We start from the raw sequence: 22,715 nt of genomic DNA, 5'->3' as shown, positions 1-22,715 counted from the left end.
GTGTCAGATGATGATGATGAAGAGCTGGGCCTGATTGGATCAAAGTTCTGTTTGAGAGAACTGAACAAACACTGTGGTTCTGATCAGCCAGACAGTGGAGGTCAGAGGTCGTCCTCAGAGCAGAACCTGAAACCCGACCCGGTTGTTTCAGAGACGCTCAGCGTAAAGTTTCATCAGGGTCACACGGCTCATCTGTGGTGCGGATTCCAGAACCGGCTGATTGCTGGATCCCGGTACCACTGGGGTCCAGTAGAACCAGAACGGGTCAGAACAAACGCTGCCGAGCTTTTCATCAAACGTGTTTATTAGTGAGGTTAGAAAAGAGTCAGCAACGTTCAGCTGAGGAATATTTACACACATGTACAGTCGGACCGCCGGGCCGGTTCCGAAGGAACCTGCTGACCGGGCTGAACAGGAATATTTACAGGAAGTAGAACCAACGTTCCTCCGGGAAGCGCCAGACCTGCAGACAGATCGCAGCCCAGTAACCACAGCAACAACTTCCTCTTTCAGCCTTCAAAATAAAAGCAGAGGACTAGCCTGCGAAGCGGCGTCAGACGACGGTGGCAGCTTCCTGAGGAGGAGCAGAGACCATGTGACCACAGCAGCTGATGACATCATCATGCCCTGACCAATCAGAAACGAGCTGACTTACAGCCGAGATGAAGGCGCCGTTGCCGTGGCGTTTTCCGGAGGAGGGGCGGGGCTCGTCCCGCAGGTGGGAGGAGGCGCAGCCGCTGTCGGAGCCGGTGGAGCCAGAGAGGCAGCGGGACGAGGAGCCGGAGCTCTCGGTGGCTGTAGACACACCGGGACACGGTTACTCACTCACCTGACCAGGTGAGCTCCAGGAGGCGGAGCTACAGCGGTCAAAGCTCATACTCATGGAGGGCTGGCTGCTGGTCTCCTGCTCGTCTTCCTCGATGCAGGAGGAGCTGAAAGAGGCGTCGGCCGAGGAGGCGGCGGGGCTGCAGGAGGAAGGACAGGTGAGCAGGAGAGGGGGCGGGGCTTCAGGAGCTCCAGGTGCGATTCCTACCTGAACATGTGCAGGTTGAGCGGTCCCAGCAGAGTGCAGGATGACGGTCCTGATGCCGCCGCTTCCGAGGCCGCCGCCCTGCCGAACGGGTGGGAGTGGTCAAAGGTCGCCACGGCGATGGACGCCCTGGTTCTGGCGCCTGGAAGGAGCAGAACCGAACGGGTCAGAACCGAACGGGTCAGAACCGAACGGGTCAGAACCGAACGGGTCACAACCGAACGGGTCAGAACCGAACGGGTCAGAACCGAACGGGTCAGAACCGAACGGGTCAGAACCGAACGGGTCAGAACCGAACGGGTCAGAACCGACCGACGTTCTGATCTCAGCATGCTGTTGCCTTGGGAACCCGGCCCTACCTCTGGGCTTCATGATGTAATGGACGGCCCGGTCGCTGATGGCGGCGTCGCTCGGCTGGATGTCCAGAAACGGTTTGTTCCCCACTCCCATGGACACCATCTCCTTCAGACGCATCTCTGGACACACACAGAGACACACAGGGACACACACAGGGACACACACAGGGACACACAGAGACACACAGAGACACACAGGGACACACACAGGGACACACAGAGACACACACAGGGACACACAGAGACACACACAGGGACACACACAGGGACACACAGAGACACACAGGGACACACACAGGGACACACAGAGACACACACAGGGACACACAGAGACACACACAGGGACACACAGGGACACACAGAGACACACAGAGACACACAGGGACACACACAGGGACACACACAGGGACACACAGAGACACACACAGAGACACACAGGACACACAGAGACACACAGAGACACACACAGAGACACACAGGGACACACAGGGACACACAGAGACACACACAGGGACACACACACAGGGACACACACAGGGACACACATCACTTCGTTAACTGCCTGGCCGTGGCCTGTGCCTGTGTGTCTCTGCACGGTGGTGGCAGCCTGCACCTTTGTTGCGGGCCGCCTGGCTCCACAGGATGCGGGCGACGTCGGCGGTCCAGGCGTGCTTGATGTCGGCCGAGGCGGCCTGCAGGACGAAGGTCTGGTTCTTGGCGGTTCTCCTCCGGAACCAGATCTCGAAGCGGAGCCCGTCGTTCCCGCTGGACTCCGTCAGGCCAACGTCCGCCGTCTGAAAGAGGATGGGGTCCAATCAGAACCGGAGCTCACAGCAGGTCGATCAGAACGTGGCGTGGCTCACCTTGAAGGAGTGCTTGTAGATGAAGACGTCCAGCCCGCCCTCCATCTTCTTGGGCTTGCTGAACAGAAGCAGATCCTCGAACAGGAAGATGCGGCGCTGGCATTTCCTCCTGCTGCTCCAGACCGTGAACTCGTCCTGCCGGATCAGCTGACCCTGCTCCTTCAGGTTCACCTGCAGGGAGAGCAGAACCAGCTCACATGGGGCTCAGTGCTGCCATCTACTGATGGAACAACTCACAGCAGGACCGCTGAGAAAAGAAATAACTGCTAATTAAATAAAAAATATTTTCCCTGATTCTATCCAACCTCCGGCTGAAATAAACAGACTCACAACACGATCTAAAACAAAAAATGATACTGACTGATTTAGTGTCTCTGCTTTCGTTTCTGTTCATTAAACTTCCCATCAGGATCAGACGTAAGCTGCGGCGGTTCGTTTCCTTTTACTGTCGATCCTCACAGCACATTAATAAATATTATCAAATTAAACTTTTGTTCAGCTTTGCTTCCAACTCTGCACAACAATGCGCTCAGCTGGGATGCCATCAACATGGCTGCTGCTGCAGAATGCCGTCTCTGCGTTGCGTTTGTGACGTCGACATAATTTCAAGGTGAGTAAACGACCATTTGCATGAACGGTGCTATAAACTGGATTCTAAGTGTTTCTGACATCAGAAGAACAATAAAATTGGATTCATCTGGTCAGAGTTCTGCAGACATCGCTCCTGCTGCAGGTCAAAGGTCATCTGTTGCCTGCAGAAACACCTCGACTCACATCGCATTCCCTGATGGCGTCCATGGCCAGCAGGTCATTGCCGTGGCGAAGCTGGAACTTGACCATGTTGGTGGCGTCTTGCAGCGCGGCAAGCTCCGCCTCCTGAGCCCCGCCCACCTCCTTGGTGAGGTCAGAGAGCAGCAGGGCATATTTACTCATCCTCTGGACGGGCTTCAGCAGGTAGGACGACAGGTCCATCTTATCGCCCAGCTCCAGCTGCTTCCTCTGTAGGCAAGGGTCAGAGGTCAGGAAGCCGACTGAGGTCAGAGGTCAGACAAAAGCAGCAGGACTCACCCTGAAGAAGGCCTGGCCGTGGTTTACCAGCAGTGCATCGGATTTGGGTTTGTTCTTACTGTAGAGAGCGTAGAGGCTGAACTGCTCCTGCTGCTCCCAGAAACACACACACACACACACACACACACGCACACACACACACACACACGCACACAGGCACACACACACACACACACACAGGCACACACACACACGCACGCACGCACACACACGCACACAGGCACACACACACACACACGCACACACACACACACAGGCACACACACACACGCACACACACACACACACGCACACGCACACACACACGCACACACACACACACACACGCACACACACACACACGCACACACCCGGTTACCTGGGGAACACCTGCTGACTAGCCATGATGAGGTGAGACTCAAACCCTAGAAAGGGTTTGAGTCCAGATGCACTTTTCAGATCTCACTCATTAAACAATGGTGGTAGTCGGTCTCTAGCATAGCCTGAGCGCCGAGGCATAAGGGAACATGCGTACGTGTCTGAGGAAGCAGTGTGGCGCCCTCAGTGGGTGCTTCCAGCAGGCCTCCAGCTCCCTGAGGAAGAACTGGCTGTGGAAGTCCAGCAGCTTCTCCAGGTTGCCGAAGATGACGGAGCGTTTCCCTCTGAGGTCCTGAGGAAGGTCGGCGCGCTCCATCTCTGGGAAGTAGTGATGGATGATGTAACGCAGCGAGCGGACGTACTCGCGCTCCGTGGTCACCATCTCCTCCACGATGTGCCGCAGTTTACTGCACACAGGATGGAGCGCCATTATCACAGTCTGAACACATTAACGTCATCATCATCCTGCGGCAGGTTGATGATGATGGCTGACCCACCTTCCTCTGGGTCGGCCGCCCCCTGCGGCGCCCCCTGCTGTCCCAGGGCTCCGTGGACCCGCCCAGTTCTGCCCCGGGGTTCTGGGATGGAGCGTCCGGTCCGCTGCCTCCGTGCTGCTGACCTCCAGGCCGCGGATGAACACGCCCGTGTTTCCTCTGCGTGGCGGCTCGCTGAGGGTGCGGGGGCTGGCGCCGCAGCGCGACGGGTCGGGTGAGGCCGGGCGGTCGAAGCTCTGGGTCTTCCTCAGCAGCTGCCTCCTGGAGGAAGAGGAGGAGGAAAAGGAGGAGGAGGGCGGGAACAAGCCGGGGGAGCAGACGTCCGGCCGCACCGACTCTTCGAAGGAGGAGGAGCTCCGCAGGAGGCGCCGCAGGAACGGTGTGCGCTGCAGGGTGGGCGGCGACACATCAAGGATTCCCCACAGGGTGGACTTCCTGGAGGAGGCGGAGCTTGTGCTGACGACAGAGTCGGTGCGGCAACGGTGGGCGGAGTCCCGAGTCCGGAGCGCCGCCTCCATCTTCCTGTCAAACGTGTTCTCCGTCTCCTGACACTTGGACCAGGCGAAGCTCCACTGGCGGAGGCCGCGCTCCCCCTCAGCAGCTCCGCCTCCGCCTTCATCTCCTGGAAGCGTCTCTCTGGGATTGGAGGGTGCTTTGACCAGTAGTCTTCCAGGCAGCCAATCACAGCACAGCATTTGTCCGGCGTCGTGCAGTCCTCCATGGAGACGCAGGCCAGCTGGCGAAGGCCCTCCAGCGCCCAGCCGTAGGCCTGCAGAGAGAGGATATGATGTCATCATCCACTCCCTCAGCCTGAAACAGGTGCTGCCCCCTGCTGGACACCAGACCAGTTGCACTGCTGACTGGTCTGATTCTACACCGGGTCAATGGGTCACACGAAACGCCAACCCAACCGGGCCGGTACCAAAGAGCCGGGCGGCAGGCGTAAATTATTATTTACACCCAAAATAATAATTTAGCTCAGTTTGTCTCATAAAGACAAAAAGATTTGTCTGAATGAATCTACGGCTGATGAGAAAACAAGGCTGATCAATAGGTTTGATTATTGATGGTGATCATTAGTCTCAGCTGCATCAGTAGCTGCATCAGCAGCTGCATCAGTAGCTGCATCAGCAGCTACATCAGTAGCTGCATCAGCAGCTGCATCAGTAGCTGCATCAGCAGCTGCATCAGCAGCTGCATCAGGAGCTACATCAGCAGCTACATCAGTAGCTGCATCAGTAGCTACATCAGCAGCTGCATCAGCAGCTACATCAGCAGCTGCATCAGTAGCTGCATCAGCAGCTGCATCAGGAGCTACATCAGCAGCTACATCAGTAGCTGCATCAGTAGCTGCATCAGCAGCTGCATCAGTAGCTACATCAGTAGCTGCATCAGCAGCTACATCAGCAGCTGCATCAGTAGCTGCATCAGCAGCTGCATCAGGAGCTGCATCAGTAGCTGCATCAGTAGCTACATCAGCAGCTGCATCAGTAGCTGCATCAGCAGCTGCATCAGCAGCTACATCAGCAGCTGCATCAGCAGCTGCATCAGCAGCTGCATCAGAAGCTATCAGTCAGCTGCATCAGCAGCTACATCAGCAGCTGCATCAGCAGCTACATCAGTAGCTGCATCAGTAGCTGCATCAGCAGCTACATCAGCAGCTGCATCAGTAGCTGCATCAGCAGCTGCATCAGTAGCTGCATCAGCAGCTACATCAGCAGCTGCATCAGTAGCTGCATCAGCAGCTGCATCAGTAACTGCATCAAGGTGAGCTGCATCAGTAGCTGCATCAGCAGCTACATCAGCAGCTGCATCAGTAGCTGCATCAAGGTGAGCTGCATCAGTAGCTACATCAGTAGCTGCATCAGTAGCTGCATCAGTAGCTACATCAGTAGCTGCATCAGCAGCTGCATCAGCAGCTACATCAGCAGCTGCATCAGTAGCTGCATCAGCAGCTGCATCAGTAGCTGCATCAGTAGCTACATCAGCAGCTACATCAGTAGCTGCATCAGTAGCTGCATCAGTAGCTGCATCAGTAGCTACATCAGTAGCTACATCAGTAGCTGCATCAGTAGCTGCATCAGGAGCTGCATCAGTAGCTGCATCAGTAGCTACATCAGCAGCTGCATCAGCAGCTACATCAGCACCTGCATCAGTAGCTGCATCAGCAGCTGCATCAGGAGCTACATCAGCAGCTACATCAGTAGCTACATCAGCAGCTGCATCAGCAGCTACATCAGCAGCTGCATCAGTAGCTGCATCAGCAGCTGCATCAGGAGCTACATCAGCAGCTACATCAGTAGCTGCATCAGTAGCTGCATCAGTAGCTGCATCAGCAGCTGCATCAGTAGCTACATCAGTAGCTGCATCAGCAGCTACATCAGCAGCTGCATCAGTAGCTGCATCAGCAGCTGCATCAGGAGCTGCATCAGTAGCTGCATCAGTAGCTACATCAGCAGCTGCATCAGTAGCTGCATCAGCAGCTGCATCAGCAGCTACATCAGCAGCTGCATCAGCAGCTGCATCAGCAGCTACATCAGTAGCTGCATCAGTAGCTGCATCAGCAGCTACATCAGCAGCTGCATCAGTAGCTGCATCAGCAGCTGCATCAGTAGCTGCATCAGCAGCTACATCAGCAGCTGCATCAGTAGCTGCATCAGCAGCTGCATCAGTAACTGCATCAAGGTGAGCTGCATCAGTAGCTGCATCAGCAGCTACATCAGCAGCTGCATCAGTAGCTGCATCAAGGTGAGCTGCATCAGTAGCTACATCAGTAGCTGCATCAGTAGCTGCATCAGTAGCTACATCAGTAGCTGCATCAGTAGCTGCATCAGTAGCTACATCAGTAGCTGCATCAGCAGCTGCATCAGCAGCTACATCAGCAGCTGCATCAGTAGCTGCATCAGCAGCTGCATCAGTAGCTGCATCAGTAGCTACATCAGCAGCTACATCAGTAGCTGCATCAGTAGCTACATCAGTAGCTACATCAGTAGCTGCATCAGTAGCTGCATCAGCAGCTACATCAGCAGCTGCATCAGTAGCTGCATCAGCAGCTGCATCAGTAGCTGCATCAGTAGCTACATCAGCAGCTACATCAGTAGCTGCATCAGTAGCTACATCAGTAGCTACATCAGTAGCTGCATCAGTAGCTGCATCAGTAGCTACATCAGTAGCTGCATCAGTAGCTGCATCAGGAGCTGCATCAGTAGCTGCATCAGTAGCTACATCAGCAGCTGCATCAGCAGCTACATCAGCACCTGCATCAGTAGCTGCATCAGCAGCTGCATCAGGAGCTACATCAGCAGCTACATCAGTAGCTGCATCAGTAGCTACATCAGCAGCTGCATCAGCAGCTACATCAGCAGCTGCATCAGTAGCTGCATCAGCAGCTGCATCAGGAGCTACATCAGCAGCTACATCAGTAGCTGCATCAGTAGCTGCATCAGTAGCTGCATCAGCAGCTGCATCAGTAGCTACATCAGTAGCTGCATCAGCAGCTACATCAGCAGCTGCATCAGTAGCTGCATCAGCAGCTGCATCAGGAGCTGCATCAGTAGCTGCATCAGTAGCTACATCAGCAGCTGCATCAGTAGCTGCATCAGCAGCTGCATCAGCAGCTACATCAGCAGCTGCATCAGCAGCTGCATCAGCAGCTGCATCAGAAGCTACATCAGCAGCTGCATCAGTAACTGCATCAAGGTGAGCTGCATCAGTAGCTGCATCAGCAGCTACATCAGCAGCTGCATCAGTAGCTGCATCAAGGTGAGCTGCATCAGTAGCTACATCAGTAGCTGCATCAGTAGCTGCATCAGTAGCTACATCAGTAGCTGCATCAGCAGCTACATCAGCAGCTGCATCAGTAGCTGCATCAGCAGCTGCATCAGTAGCTGCATCAGTAGCTGCATCAGTAGCTACATCAGCAGCTGCATCAGTAGCTGCATCAGTAGCTACATCAGTAGCTGCATCAGCAGCTACATCAGCAGCTGCATCAGTAGCTGCATCAGCAGCTGCATCAGTAGCTGCATCAAGGTGAGCTGCATCAGTAGCTGCATCAGCAGCTACATCAGCAGCTGCATCAGTAGCTGCATCAAGGTGAGCTGCATCAGTAGCTGCATCAGCAGCTACATCAGCAGCTGCATCAGTAGCTGCATCAGTAGCTGCATCAGCAGCTGCATCAGTAGCTACATCAGCAGCTACATCAGTAGCTGCATCAGTAGCTGCATCAGCAGCTGCATCAGTAGCTGCATCAGCAGCTGCATCAGTAGCTGCATCAGTAGCTACATCAGCAGCTACATCAGTAGCTGCATCAGCAGCTGCATCAGCAGCTGCATCAGTAGCTGCATCAGCAGCTACATCAGCAGCTGCATCAGTAGCTACATCAGCAGCTACATCAGTAGCTGCATCAGTAGCTGCATCAGTAGCTGCATCAGCAGCTACATCAGTAGCTGCATCAGCAGCTGCATCAGTAGCTGCATCAGCTACATCAGCAGCTGCATCAGTAGCTGCATCAGCAGCTGCATCAGTAGCTGCATCAGCAGCTGCATCAGCAGCTGCATCAGCAGCTGCATCAGCAGCTGCATCAGCAGCTGCATCAGTAGCTGCATCAGCAGCTGCATCAGTAGCTGCATCAGCAGCTACATCAGTAGCTGCATCAGTAGCTACATCAGTAGCTGCATCAGTAGCTGCATCAGCAGCTACATCAGTAGCTGCATCAGCAGCTACATCAGCAGCTGCATCAGTAGCTGCATCAGTAGCTGCATCAGTAGCTACATCAGCAGCTGCATCAGTAGCTGCATCAGCAGCTGCATCAGCAGCTACATCAGCAGCTGCATCAGCAGCTGCATCAGCAGCTACATCAGTAGCTGCATCAGCAGCTACATCAGCAGCTGCATCAGCAGCTACATCAGTAGCTGCATCAGCAGCTGCATCAAGGTGAGCTGCATCAGTAGCTGCATCAGCAGCTGCATCAGCAGCTGCATCAGTAGCTGCATCAGCAGCTGCATCAGTAGCTGCATCAGCAGCTACATCAGCAGCTGCATCAGTAGCTGCATCAAGGTGAGCTGCATCAGTAGCTGCATCAGCAGCTACATCAGCAGCTGCATCAGTAGCTGCATCAGTAGCTGCATCAGCAGCTGCATCAGCAGCTGCATCAGTAGCTACATCAGCAGCTACATCAGTAGCTGCATCAGCAGCAGCATCAGTAGCTGCATCAGCAGCTGCATCAGTAGCTACATCAGCAGCTGCATCAGCAGCTGCATCAGCAGCTACATCAGTAGCTGCATCAGCAGCTGCATCAGTAGCTGCATCAGTAGCTGCATCAGTAGCTACATCAGCAGCTGCATCAGTAGCTGCATCAGCAGCTGCATCAGTAGCTACATCAGCAGCTGCATCAGTAGCTGCATCAGTAGCTGCATCAGCAGCTACATCAGTAGCTGCATCAGTAGCTACATCAGCAGCTACATCAGCAGCTGCATCAGTAGCTGCATCAGTAGCTGCATCAGCAGCTGCATCAGCAGCTGCATCAGTAGCTACATCAGCAGCTACTGATGTAGCTGCATCAGTAGCTGCATCAGTAGCTGCATCAGCAGCTACATCAGTAGCTGCATCAGTAGCTACATCAGCAGCTACATCAGCAGCTGCATCAGTAGCTGCATCAGTAGCTGCATCAGCAGCTGCATCAGCAGCTGCATCAGTAGCTACATCAGCAGCTACATCAGTAGCTGCATCAGTAGCTGCATCAGTAGCTGCATCAGCAGCTGCATCAGTAGCTACATCAGCAGCTACATCAGTAGCTGCATCAGTAGCTGCATCAGTAGCTGCATCAGCAGCTACATCAGTAGCTGCATCAGCAGCTGCATCAGTAGCTGCATCAGTAGCTGCATCAAGGTGAGCTGCATCAGTAGCTGCATCAGCAGCTGCATCAGTAGCTGCATCAAGGTGAGCTGCATCAGCAGCTGCATCAGTAGCTGCATCAGCAGCTGCATCAGTAGCTGCATCAGCAGCTGCATCAGTAGCTGCATCAGCAGCTGCATCAGTAGCTGCATCAGTAGCTGCATCAAGGTGAGCTGCATCAGTAGCTGCATCAGTAGCTGCATCAGTAGCTGCATCAGTAGCTGCATCAGCAGCTACATCAGCAGCTGCATCAGTAGCTGCATCAGCAGCTGCATCAGTAGCTGCATCAGCAGCTGCATCAGTAGCTGCATCAGCAGCTGCATCAGTAGCTGCATCAGCAGCTGCATCAGTAGCTGCATCAAGGTGAGCTGCATCAGTAGCTACATCAGTAGCTGCATCAGTAGCTACATCAGTAGCTACATCAGCAGCTGCATCAGTAGCTGCATCAGTAGCTGCATCAGTAGCTGCATCAGCAGCTGCATCAGTAGCTGCATCAAGGTGAGCTGCTACCTGAGGATCTGTGGCTCTGATGGAGAACATGGAGCCATTGATCAGAGATCGTATTGATCTGCTGGTTTATTTAGATGAATCCAGACTGATCATCCTGGAGCTGTGAGCAGAACTTGAAGCAGGTACCGGTTCCGGTCCAGCTGGCCCGCCTTGTGGACAGAAAGCATCTCTACCCTGTAAATGTACCTTCTGCTCTGCTTCCTGTGTTCAGGATAAACGTTTAGACATTTAGATCCATAAGACCTCCGGGTATTTATACTCATTAAGATGTTTTTGGGAGGCGACGGCGGAGCAGCAGCTGCACTTTTCTAAATTTGTTCGTACGGCAAGTTTTAGAGTGAAACCGTGTTTGAGACGAGAGGATCTGAACCGCTGGAAAGGATTCAGAACGGGAGGCTGGGTCCACTCAACCGGAGATCCAATATATGCTGAGGTTCTGCAGAACCAGGTCAGCAGCAGGACAATAAAACCACCGACCAGATGAACCCAAACTCACTCCGGAACCACAGAGGCTCCTCACTGTGATCAGGTGAAGCTCTGCAGTCAGACTGAACCCACAGCAGGTCTCCTGGACCAAACCTAAACATTTTCCTTTTATTTTTCAAAATAAATTGATATAATATAATATAATGGTAGTATTTTTATTATTGGTGCTGTAAATGAAACAGCAGCAGTTGGATCAGTACCTGGTCCAGGAAGCGGTACAGCTGCACGGCCCGCTCCATGTTCTGCTCGGTGCTTTTAATCCGCTGGGAGAAGTCCTGCAGCTGGGCCCAGAAGGAGTGAACTTTGACCTCGTAGGTGTGCAGGTCTGGATTAGAGACGTCGCCCCAGTGCTCCAGCCGGCTCAGCAGAGCTTCGCCCTGCTTGCAGCGCTCCTGAGGAAGGAGGAAACAGAGTGAGACCTGCCGTGCCGTGCCGGGCCAGGCCGGGCCGTGCCCGCAGCTCCGACCCAGACGGTTCTGCAGAACTCACGTAAGCGGCGGCGTAGAACTCCTTGAAGTCCTGTTGTTTCCTGCTCAGCAGCTCCAGAGAATCCACTGGCTCATTCAGACACTGCAGACAGAGTTCACCCTCTTGCTCCAGCCACGCCCTCACCTGCCGAACAGGTAGCAGGAACGGGTCAGAACCAAGTGACTGGTCTGACCAGAGATGTTCTGATCCATCAGCCATGGAGGGGTGAGTTCTGCCTCAGGGCATTCAGTAACATACTGTCGACTACTGCATATTGAGAGCTGAAGCTGCTCCTCAGCAGCCATGACAGCCTCACTGAGCATGCTCAGTCTCACCTGGCTGAAGCCACGCTCCAGGGTCCTGAACTCGATGATGAAGCTGAGCTCCTGAGTCCTGGTGTTGGACAGAGTGACCAGGCGATGCAGCAGGTCGTCCACCTGATCGTAGAGAGACGCCGCGGCCTCCACCGCCGCCCGCCGCTCCTCCGCCGAGCAGATCACCTCGTCCCTGCGCAGCCAGGCCAGAGAGGCCCCGCCCTCCTGCTGCAGCTGCACCAAGCGGGCGTCTTTCAGGGTGCTGCACATCACCGCCCTGCAGCTGGACAGCAGCTGCTCTGCATCCTGGCAGGAAGACAGGGACAACGTCTGGGTTGGCCTAGTCAAAACATTTTGATGAAGCTGAACCTGGTTTACAGCAAATAGAAACAAAAGTCTCCCCACTGATCACCTGCCCTGTTACCTCAGCAACAGCAGGTAAAGGTGTGCTCTGCAGGTTGCTGATAGTTTCCTGCAGCAGATGGATGACGCTGCTGCACTGCCTGGAGAACTGCTCCACCCTCTGATGGACACAAAGCATCGAAACATCATTTCATCAACGTTGCAGAGACTGCAGAGGCTGAGGTCACACTGCAGGGGTCACCGGGGTCAGGTTTAACTCCACTGACTGTGTGTGTCTGTGTGTGTGTGCTGACCGATCTGAAGCTGATCCAGCTGCTCTGGCTGAAGCTGAATGAGCCTCCAAGCTGTACAGGAAGCTGCTGCAGATCCACGTGTCTCTGCAGGGACTTCAGGGAGCTCAGCACCTCCACCTGCAGGAGGAAACTCACTGTTAGCATTCACTGTTAGCATGCACAGAGAGCAGCAGGGCGGAGCCTGCCAGCTGCTATAGCTACCTGAGCAGCAGCAGCTTTATCCAGCCAAAGTGATGAGTCTCTGTTAGCCAGGATGAGGACTGAGTGGACGGAGCTGGGCGTGTCCTCCTGCACAGAAAAGCATCCTCAGACACAGAACATCCCAAGAACAGAACCAGAACCTCAGCTGAAGTTTGTCTGTTTCCAGCTGTTTGAATGAAAGATTCCAGAGCAGCTGGAGTCGAGCCAGGCATTTTATCCACCGTGTAGGGAGAAATAAAACGTCTAAAAACCCAACCTACGCAGCTCTTTTTCTGAAAGAGCTTTTTCAGTTTTAGTTCATTCAGACCCTTAGGATAAGTTATGTTTTCTCCAGCAACAAACCCACCAAGGCCTGCAGCTGGTTTCAATAGATGATTATATAGATGATCTGGTTCTGCTCAATATAATCAGGTGGTCATGTGACCCTCCTCCCTGTGGTCGAGCCTCACCCGCAGCATCTGGAGGGCAGAGAAGAGGGCAGGTGCAGGAGCAGCTCTTCGAGCATCCACCAACACCGTCAGCCCCATGACTCGAGCCTCCGCCCTGTTTCACACAGGAAGTGATGTCAGAGAGCGCCATCATTGGGTGAGAGCAGTAAGCAGGATCTGGGCGTACCTGAGGGTGGAGGTGTAGTACAGCATGAGGCGGAGCAGCTCAGTGCTCTCGCAGCCTGGCTCCGACCACACAGGGCTGCAGGTGGAGACGGTGAGAAGAACCCGGCCTGCTCTGTCTCTGGTTCCTGGTGGAGACGCAGCCGGCACATCAACACGCTAAACACACACTTACAGCAGGTTTAAACATGCTAAACAAACACTACAATATGCTAACGATATTTTACGCTCCAGCATGTGTGGCAGACAGAAGGGGCCCGACCCACTGGGCCCAAACAGGCTGCTCTGGTTTCTGCTGCTCACCAGGCAGGCACACAGCTCCAGATCCCAGCAGCACACTCTGGAACCTGGACTGGGAGGACTGGGCTGGGGAAGCTAAGGGATTTTCTGGTTCTTTTGGACTAGAACCAGCGTTGATGTGTAACTGGATATGGGAACCCTCACAGCTGGAACCTGCAGAGAGACGTCTGATCAGAACCAGAACCAGATGGAGATCCAAATCAATAAAAAGTTCTTTAAAGTCCAGGACGTCACAGCAAGACACAAGGACTTTCTGTGACTTGGAGCTCAGAGCAGATCATCCCGAACCCGGCAGACAAACAGGTGAGTTAGGAGGAGGAGCTACAGACAGGGAAACGCCTCAGCCAATCAGAGGAGAAAAAACAGTTACAAAGACAAAAGGCGTAAAAAGGGATTCAGCCAATCAGAGGAGGAGAAGATCAGAAAGACACTGGTGATTGCCGGATAAATCATCAGCGTGAGGAAGAGGAGGAAGAGGAAGGGTGTACCTTCAGTCTGATGACCTGCAGATCTTCGTCCATCAATCTGCTCCTCTTCTTCCTCCAGGTTCTCCTGCCCTCCACTGAACGCAGGAGGAGTTTCCTCAGACTCTCCTGGAGCTTCACAATAAGAGTCCTGCACTTGTTTTTCAGAATAAATGACATCCAGTTGTTTTGTTGTCGAACAGAAACTCTCAGGTTGTGTCCGTTTTTCAGAATAAGAGTCATCAGGTTGTTCATGTTTTTCAGAATAAGAGTCCTCAGGTTTAATCTGATCTTCAGAATAAGAATCTTTATGTTGTGTTGCATTTTCAGAAGAAGAGTTTTCATGCATCAGATTTTCAGAATAAGAGTCAAGTTGTTTTTCAAAATAAGAGTCCTCAGGTAGTGTTCGTTGTATCAGCTTTTCAGAGTAAGAGTCTTCGGATTTGAGGAGGCTTTCTTCAGTTTTAAAGTCGTTGGGGAAAACATGCCCAGAATTTAACCTCTTTGACGTAGAGGGTATTTGAAAGGAGCCAATTTCAAAATAAGAGTCTTCAGACTGTGTCTCCAATGTGCTGTCAGAATAAAAGACATCAGTGACAGTTTCCTGTGTCTCATTTTCAGAAAAAGAGCTGGCAAAGGTTGTTTTTAGAGCATTTTCAAAATAATAATCAGCTGGAGGTTTGCTTTCCCTGCTTTTACACTGAAAATCTGGGGTGGCTGTTTTGTGGCTCATATTTTCACAAGAAGAGTCCTCCAGGTTTATTTTCTCTACAATATTTTCAGAATAAAGGTCCTTCAGGTTTGTATTTTTTGTTAGTTTTTCAGAGTAAGTGCCTTCTGGATGTGTATTTTCTTCCATATGTCCATAATTAGAGTTACCCTGTTTCTTTTTTTCTGACATATTTTCAGAATAAGAGTCCTCTGGGAGGATTTTGTCTGTGATACTTTCACAACAAAAGTCTTCTGTGTGTGTATTTCCAGTCATGTTTTTACAGTGCGAGGCCTCTGGGTTCAGTTTCCTCATAAACCTTTCAGAATAAGAGTTGTCAGAGTGCATTAGTTTGTTAATTTCAGAGTAAAAGCCCTTAGCTGAGCACTCTTCACATCCTGTCTCTTTCTCTTTAACCTCCCCTCCTTCTTTCTGATCAACTTTCATCACTTCCTCCTTTCTTTGCAGAACCACCTCCTCCTCCCCTTCTTCGCTCCTCCTCTCCTGCTGCAGCCGCTCTTCTCTTTCTGCAACGTCTGACTCCAAACCTTTATCTCTGTCATGCTCTGCCTCCTCCTCTTCCTCACCTCCTGCAGCTGCAACGTGCATGCTGCTCCTCCCTGCTGCGCCGCGGCCTTCTGAGGAGCAGGAGGAGGAACTGAAGTTCTCCTCCAGCAGTCTGGAGCACTGCAGGGTGTGTGAGCTAGCCTTGGGGGCCCACGGGTGGGTGTTGGAGTGTGTTGTGGTTCTGGTCCGGTTCTGCAGGCTGATAGACTGGGTCAGGGATCCTTTCTGTGGGGAGAAGCGTGGCAGCGCAGGTTGTAGCGGCGGCAGCAGCTCCGTCAGCTCCACGTATTCGCCCTCTGAGTCGTCGCTGCTGGCTGCTGACCGGCTGGGTGTAGCTGGGAGGGGGAGGGGCTTCCCGTCCGACCTTGAGGGGGCGGAGCTGCGCGAGCGGCTGACGAACTGCGGGTGGACGACGTCCTCCCAGGGGACCCTGAAGACGTCGCCGTGGGCGGACAGGACGCAGCGCCGCAGCCCGACGGCGCCGCGTCGCTCACGCTCCCGGTTCTCGGCGTCCAGCCAAGCCATGCTGAAGATGGAGGTCAGGGCCCGGGCCGGCACCTCCTGCCGCTCCGCATGGCGGCCGCCCGCTGACGCGCTGACCAGGAGCAGGCGAGGGGGGACGTGGGCGGCAGCAGGAGGAGAAAGCAGCAGGTAGAAGTCTCCTGGAAGGAGGAGGAGCGGATCCAGAGGACAAAGATGGACGACTATCCTGTCATGGAGGCAGAGCGGCCAGCCGGGATGACGGAACAGCAGGCCGGAGAACGGAGCCTGGAGGGGGCGGGGTCAGAGAGAGGGGTGGGGTCAGAGGTCAGTCATCAGGACAAACACAATCCTCCTCTCCTGTTCTCAATAAAATCGACTCCATGATGGACGGACACAAAGTCTGACTAAAGTATTCAGAGGTCTTGAAGTTTTCCTCACCAGTCTGGGCTTACTGGGAGAAAACCACAGCAGAACTGAGAGCTGGAAGCATAATCATCATTCATGCCTGATCTGAAAAGTGCGGTGTGCAGGCCTTCTGCGGTTTATCTCTGTTCTGCTGAGTAAAACATCTCCAGCTCAGGGAGGCTACAGTCTGGACTTTGACTAGGCCGCTCTAACACATGAATCTGCTCGTTGCCATAGCAACGTCTTTATAGGAGAGCATGGTAGTGGCAGCACTGTGCTGTGGGCCTGTTTCGGCAGTCAGAGAAGGTTGCAGAGAAAACGTCTGGACATCATTTTTATAAATGAATTTTGTTCACTGAAACTAAGGATGTCAATTTGTTTTTATTGATTTAAAAATAAACATTTTCTCTTTTACCAAACAGTCGATTATGAAAAGCTGCCAAGTTTCATGTTTTCTAGAAAAGTTGCTAAAAGCTTCAACTCTTTCCTGTTTTAATAGGCAGAAAAAACAGAAGGACATTCTGTTCAGAAGGCCTAGGGGTCAAAGGTCAACGCCCTTCTTCTTCTCGAACGCTGAAATCGCTACTTTTCATGTTTAAATCACTTCATCTTTCTGTGTGGGGGTCAAAGGTTGAAGGTGTGAGGACAGACAGGGGACAGGATGGACAGTCGTCCGCAGGAACTCACGCAGGCAGCCTGCTGCAGGTTCTGCAGGAAGTGCTTGGAAGGAAGCAGGAAGTGGAAGAGGAAGCGGAGGCCGTCTCCACGGTAACAGCTGTCCACCACGGCGAGGACCTGAGGCAGCAGGGTGGGGGCCGAGGCCTGGAAGGGCGGGAAGACGGCGGCCAGCGCCTTCTGGACGCAGACGTCCACAGACTCAGAGTCCTGCAGGAGACAGAACAGAGAGGACATGTGGACCTGGGCCGGACCAGAACCAGAACCAGAGAGGAGAGGGGAGGAAGAGGAGCACGGAGGGCCTCTCACTCTGAGCTGATTATGACTTCCTGCTGTGGCTCAATAACTGATCACTTAGCAGGAGGTCAAAGGTCAGAGCAGACCACTTCACAGAGAGCGCCCCCCAGAGGCCCAAGCGCCCACTGAGGGTCCTGGTTCTGATGGTCCCCAGTGCAGCGTCCTGCCGACGGGCTCCAATGTTCCTGATGCTTTCAGAGGAGCTGGTTCTGGTTCTGCTGGTTCTGGTTCTGCTGGTTCTGGTTCTGCTGGTTCTGGTTCTGCTGGTTTGGACGGAAGGCCACCGGACCGTGATTCATCCTGATGGCAGAACCGGTTCCTGCAGGGCGTGGAGCAGCAGGTAAACATGTCCCAACATCAGTCTGCAGGATCCGAGCTCCATGCTGGGTCAAAGGTCACGGCTCCCTAATGAGGAAACCTCTGGAGACGACCTCTGGTCCTGCCAGAAAGCGATGAGGAGGATGAGGCGTTTCTGTCCTCTGGATGAAAGCAGCTGGAGCTTCGCCAGGGAAAAATGGCCGACGTCGTTATGGAAACATCAGCGCTGCATGCTATGCTAGCGTAGACGATGTTAGCAGGCAGGAGGCGGTTCATGAAACCAGTAAATCTGAAGTGACTCCAAAAGGATGAGATCTTTCATCCACCAAACTTTCTCCTTCCTGCTTCCAGCACAATGTTCTGCTGCAGCTGCTTAACTGGTTCCCAGTTTGGCCAGCTCCTACTCTAACTGGTAGCACAGAGCACAGATACAACATCCTGCTAACCTTCACAATAAAAGCCTGGATTCTAACAACGTTCTGCGGCTCATTAAAACCCGGCGTAGTTTCTTCTGGATGCTTAACATTCAAATGTTATTGAAAGCAAACAAGTTTCAAAAACTAAAATTTGAAAAGTAAAATTCATTTCAAAAGTCAAACTTTGATTAAAAAAATACACGTTGAGAGTAGTTTATGGAGTGCATACAAATGGTTGAACCTACATTTATGCAGCTTTTTGAACCTAAAATGAGTTTTGGAAATGACTTCGTTCTTTTCAAATCGAGTTCTCTTTCCAAACATCTCAAGCCGAGACTTCAACAAAATATTAGAGAAAACATTTTTTCTAAAAAATAATTTGGGAAAAGGCTAAATTTACAAAAAAGTTATTTAGAAAAACGATTTGTAAGTCATTTAGCAAATGAAGTATTTTAACTGGTCGCTTCAGTAACAGCTGCATGAGGGGAAGGTCGTCTAGAAAGCAGAGAAAGTCGGTCTGCAGCAGCCGAAGTGAACGTCCCAACAGCTCACACGTCAAACATCAAATCCCTGCTGCCATCATCATCAGCCGCAGCCATAGCAGCTTCCTGCTAGGATTACCTGCCATGGTTCTGTGATGCTGCGGGCCAGCCGCGGCGTGCTGCGGCTCGTCTGGAGACGCTGCAGTTTCCTCTCAGGGATTAAAGTTTCATCTGATGTTATCACATTCCAGAGGCGCTGAGCAGGAAAGAGCGGCGCGCCTTCAGGCGATGCCTCTGCAGCTTACTGAGACAGGAATGTTCCAGACAGCCAGGCTGCTGGAACACCAGAACCAGAACCACCAGTCCAAGTCAGAGAGAGCAGAACCTCACACTGAGCCTGGGACTGGGTCACTGATGTTCTACAGAAACCGTCTCTCAAAACCAGAACCAGGAGGACTCCTTCAGCAGATGAGGTTTAAAGCCAAGGGAGACGGGCCGTGTTCTGATCAGGGTGGGATGCTCCTGGTTCTGATCAGAGTCCCAGTCTCACCCATCGGTACCGACTGCCTCACCGCCTCAGGCGCTGCAATAATATCCTGCAGGTGTCTGCATCGTTCTGAACTTTAACCATAGAAGAGATTTATGCATGAATCAATTTATTTTAAACATTTTTATAATTCACTTTCTTTAAAAATTCTAAACACATTTTATTACTTCAATGTAAAAACAATAAATAAAAGAATTTCTTTGGTAGTGCTCCCCAATTACAATGGCTATTTTTAGAAGTTGCTCTGCGGGCGACTGACAGTGACCCCTCGGGCGACCCGACGCCCGCCGACCCCAAGTTGGTGACCCCTGTTCTGGACAAATGAGAGGCCGGAACTGTAGAGACATCTGACCCGACAGGTAGCGTGAAGACGGCTTCCAGAAGGACCCAGAGCGTGGAGAACACGACCCACATGGTGACCTGGCGCCGGCGGGGGGAAACCAGTCTGCTCTGGGTCCACCAGAACCACAGACCGGGTTCTGACCAGTTTGACACTAAAACTATGACTGCAACAAACCAGCAGAAACTCTTGGGTCAAGCAGCAGACCTCGGGCTGGTTCTGACGCTGAAGCTGACCTTGATGAGGGCGCAACGCGCAGCAACGGCAACGCGCAGCAACGGCATCGCGCAGCAACGCAACACACCGAACTGATCACCTGCAGCTGCATGGACTCATGCAGTCAGACCAGAACATTCCGAAGAACCCAACAGAACCAATCTGGATCAGAACTAACCCATCCATTCTGAGCTCAGATTCAACTGCCATCAACCAATCAGAACTCCCCATGAACCTCCTCACCTGTGATGTTGCCCACCTGCTCAGGCAGCGGTCTCTCAGGTGGATCTCCATCCACAGGTCTAACCTGGGAGTTCAGTCAGAACCACTGACCTCTGACTGGACCCACATTAGCTCTGGTTCCTGTTGTGGCTCCTTGAGCATGTTTCTGTCAGCACTCCCAGTTTACCTGACGTCTCCATGGTAACGGCACTTCGCCTGCTCAGGTGTGCGTAATCGTCAGAGTGAGTCACTGTTTTCACTTGTTCTGCTGGCGAAACAAAGAGTCACTTCAGAGTCAAGCTGGAGCCGATGCCGGGTCCAGGTTCTGGTTCTGAACAGAGCAGTAGAGACAGGAAATGGGAGGACAGCGATGATAACCTGATGCCTGCAAAGACCAAAACCTGAAGAGGTTTAGTTTCACTACTTTCTTCCCTTTGGTTCAGCAATAAATATGAATCTATTTAAAGACGCATCTCTACGTCATTTCAATTTATTAATTACTTTGATTTATTTTACCAAATTAATCATTTTATTTGTGATTTTTTCCACCCGTCCCCAGCTGGAACCTTTGTATTCACATGTTTCTGGTAAGCCTCTAAATTTGACGCGCAGCTACATCGCTAACGATGGAAGCAGCTCCTCAGGTCAAGCGATCTGATTGGACGCTGGGGGCTGGTGCTTTGTTCAGGTGGTGCTACAGAAATAAAGTTTTCACTGCAGCCCATCAAACCACAAACATCCCATGATAACCTGCCCGGCTACAGGAAGCTCTGACTGCTGGTTCTGTTGGGCAGAATCAGAACCAGGCGTTGGGTCGTGATGCTCTGGTTCTGATCCGAAGGTGGCAGAACCTCCCAGTCTGATCGGCTCAGCTGCAGGAGTCCCAGCTGACCCACCTCCACCTGTTTACAGAACTGGACCACGGAGTGGTTCTGCTCCACCAGGCCGGGTTCTGTTGGGTTCTGGTGTTTGACCTGACTTTAACTGACAGGTCCGAGTGTTTTGCTGGTCCTGCTGCTCACAGCTACACACACACCTCAGATCCAATGTTGAATCCCTAACACACACACACCCTGGTGGAACCCTACACCTCCCTACTGCCCCAACCGGGGCAGTAGGGAGGTGTTTTTATTTTTTTCTCGGTCCGTCCTCAGGGACAGAACTTGACAGCGCTTTGAATTCTGTGGTCCGATCGCGCCCGTGCTACGCAAAATACCAAAAAGAAACAAGTTGAAATGCTTTGTGCCTTTTCTGTTCATTCGCTCTGCATTTCAGCTCCTATCAGGTATTACTAATGAATTTATATTTTGTTAGAGAAAGTTCAAATGAAAAGAAATCCTTATAATTTTAAACTGCTGCAGGCATTGTGTGTGTGGAGGCCTTACCATGCTGTCTGCAGTGTGGAGTCAGGGGAAATTACTCGTTTGACTCCATGATCCCAGTCTGTCTGTCCCAGTCTGTCTCTCAGAGCTGACAGCAGCTAAGCTCCGCCTCCCTGCTGTCAGCCCTCCCTCAATTTCCTCCCCTCTGCTGCCCCCTGCTGGCTGCAGCAGAACCTAAAACCCAAACTGGATCAGAACCTAACATTACAGTCGGCCTCACCGGGTCAGAACCAGGAGGAGACTTCAGGATCATTTTACATTAGAGCTAAATGCTTTACTTGTGAAAACCATGTCACATGACCAATCCAACAGAACCGGAATGAATCGGATCAGCGGGTCGGCTGACAGTTCTGATGTGGGTCAGGACATCTGTGACGGTCTCTGACTGGAAACCAGTGAACAGCACCAAAAAGTGATTCATGATGGTCCCACTTTGACAATGTCTGGAAACATTCTGCTTTAACGTCACAGACTGGGACTGAACTGGGCCACTCCCAGTCAAGCTGAGTGAAACCAGTGCTGGTTTCCATGGAGCTACTGGGAGTCAATGTGGTTTCCACGAGCCACAGCGAAAAACGTCTTTCAGGATCTCTGAGGGGGAAACCATGCGGCAGCAGCACAATGAGGCTGGTCACCTCTACTGGGAGCACTGGATCTACTGGGAAACCTAGAAACATCCTCAAAGGAACAATTCCTGTTCGCTCATCAACGCCATGTTTACAGTTGACCAATCAGATCAGGAATCTCATCAGGGATCCAATCAGAAAGCCAGAACACACACCTGAGGGGTAGGGAGGCATGCACACACACACACACACACACACACACACACACACACACACACACACACACACACACACACACACACACACGCACACACACGCACACACACGCACGCACGCCCCCCCCCACACACACACGCACACACACGCACGCCCACACACACACGCACACACACACACCTAAGCTGCAGCTAATTTTTTTGCGCTCATATTTTTGAAAAAATTTGACAGTACAACTCTATCTTCATGGGAACCGCTCTCTGGATCCGTTTATACCAAAACTAGAACCAGGACCATAACAAGAACCAGGAGCAGGACCAGGACCAGAGCCAGGACCAGGACCAGAACTAGGACCAGAACCAGAACCAGAACCAGAACCAGTGCCTGGTTCTGGTTCTGGTCATCATGGCTGGAGACCATGATGACTAGATGACAACCTTAAAGGGATCCACAACCTTCTGGACATGAAATCTGCTGAAACAATCTATCGCCATCAGCTTGGCCTATACTAGCAGGAGCTAAGACTGTTAGCTAGAGCTAAAGACATTAGCAGGAGAAAAAGAGTTGATCGTGATGCTAACTGCTAACACCTTCAGTTAGGATCTGGGGAATCTGGTTTCTTTTCTTTTCAGACCGTGTTAAATAACTCACGCCGACTCACACGTTCAAGGAGCACAGGTAAACGGTAACATTCAATGACATCTAGGAAATATCATTGATCAAAGCAGGAGACAGACACAAAACCAAACTCTGAAGGAATAAACAAACCACAATGAAGAATGAAACTTACATTGAAAAAACAAA

General features: G+C 52.2%; 1 protein-coding gene across 1 annotated transcript; it reads right to left on the bottom strand.

Moving 5' to 3' along the window:
- Positions 1-286: 286 nt before the first annotated feature.
- LOC129352177 (puratrophin-1-like) lies at positions 287-19,858 on the bottom strand. The gene is given in 24 exon segments (XM_055021045.1): positions 287-574; positions 656-795; positions 880-965; positions 1,034-1,172; positions 1,390-1,506; positions 2,000-2,180; positions 2,250-2,420; positions 3,024-3,248; positions 3,318-3,407; positions 3,832-4,081; positions 4,172-4,763; positions 4,766-4,937; positions 11,257-11,448; positions 11,546-11,668; positions 11,860-12,144; positions 12,263-12,361; positions 12,495-12,611; positions 12,696-12,782; positions 13,145-13,238; positions 13,311-13,434; positions 13,610-13,759; positions 15,367-16,114; positions 16,922-17,119; positions 19,769-19,858. Coding segments are annotated over 24 exon segments (4,452 nt in total). The 5' UTR covers positions 19,820-19,858; the 3' UTR covers positions 287-553.
- Between the last annotated feature and the right edge of the window lie 2,857 nt (positions 19,859-22,715).

Source organism: Poeciliopsis prolifica, unplaced genomic scaffold (assembly GCF_027474105.1).
Source record: "Poeciliopsis prolifica strain line A6 unplaced genomic scaffold, Auburn_PproV2 SCAFFOLD073, whole genome shotgun sequence".
Taxonomy (NCBI): domain Eukaryota; kingdom Metazoa; phylum Chordata; class Actinopteri; order Cyprinodontiformes; family Poeciliidae; genus Poeciliopsis; species Poeciliopsis prolifica.
Note: the sequence above shows the minus strand (reverse complement) of the source record. Positions and strands in the feature narration are given on the sequence as shown.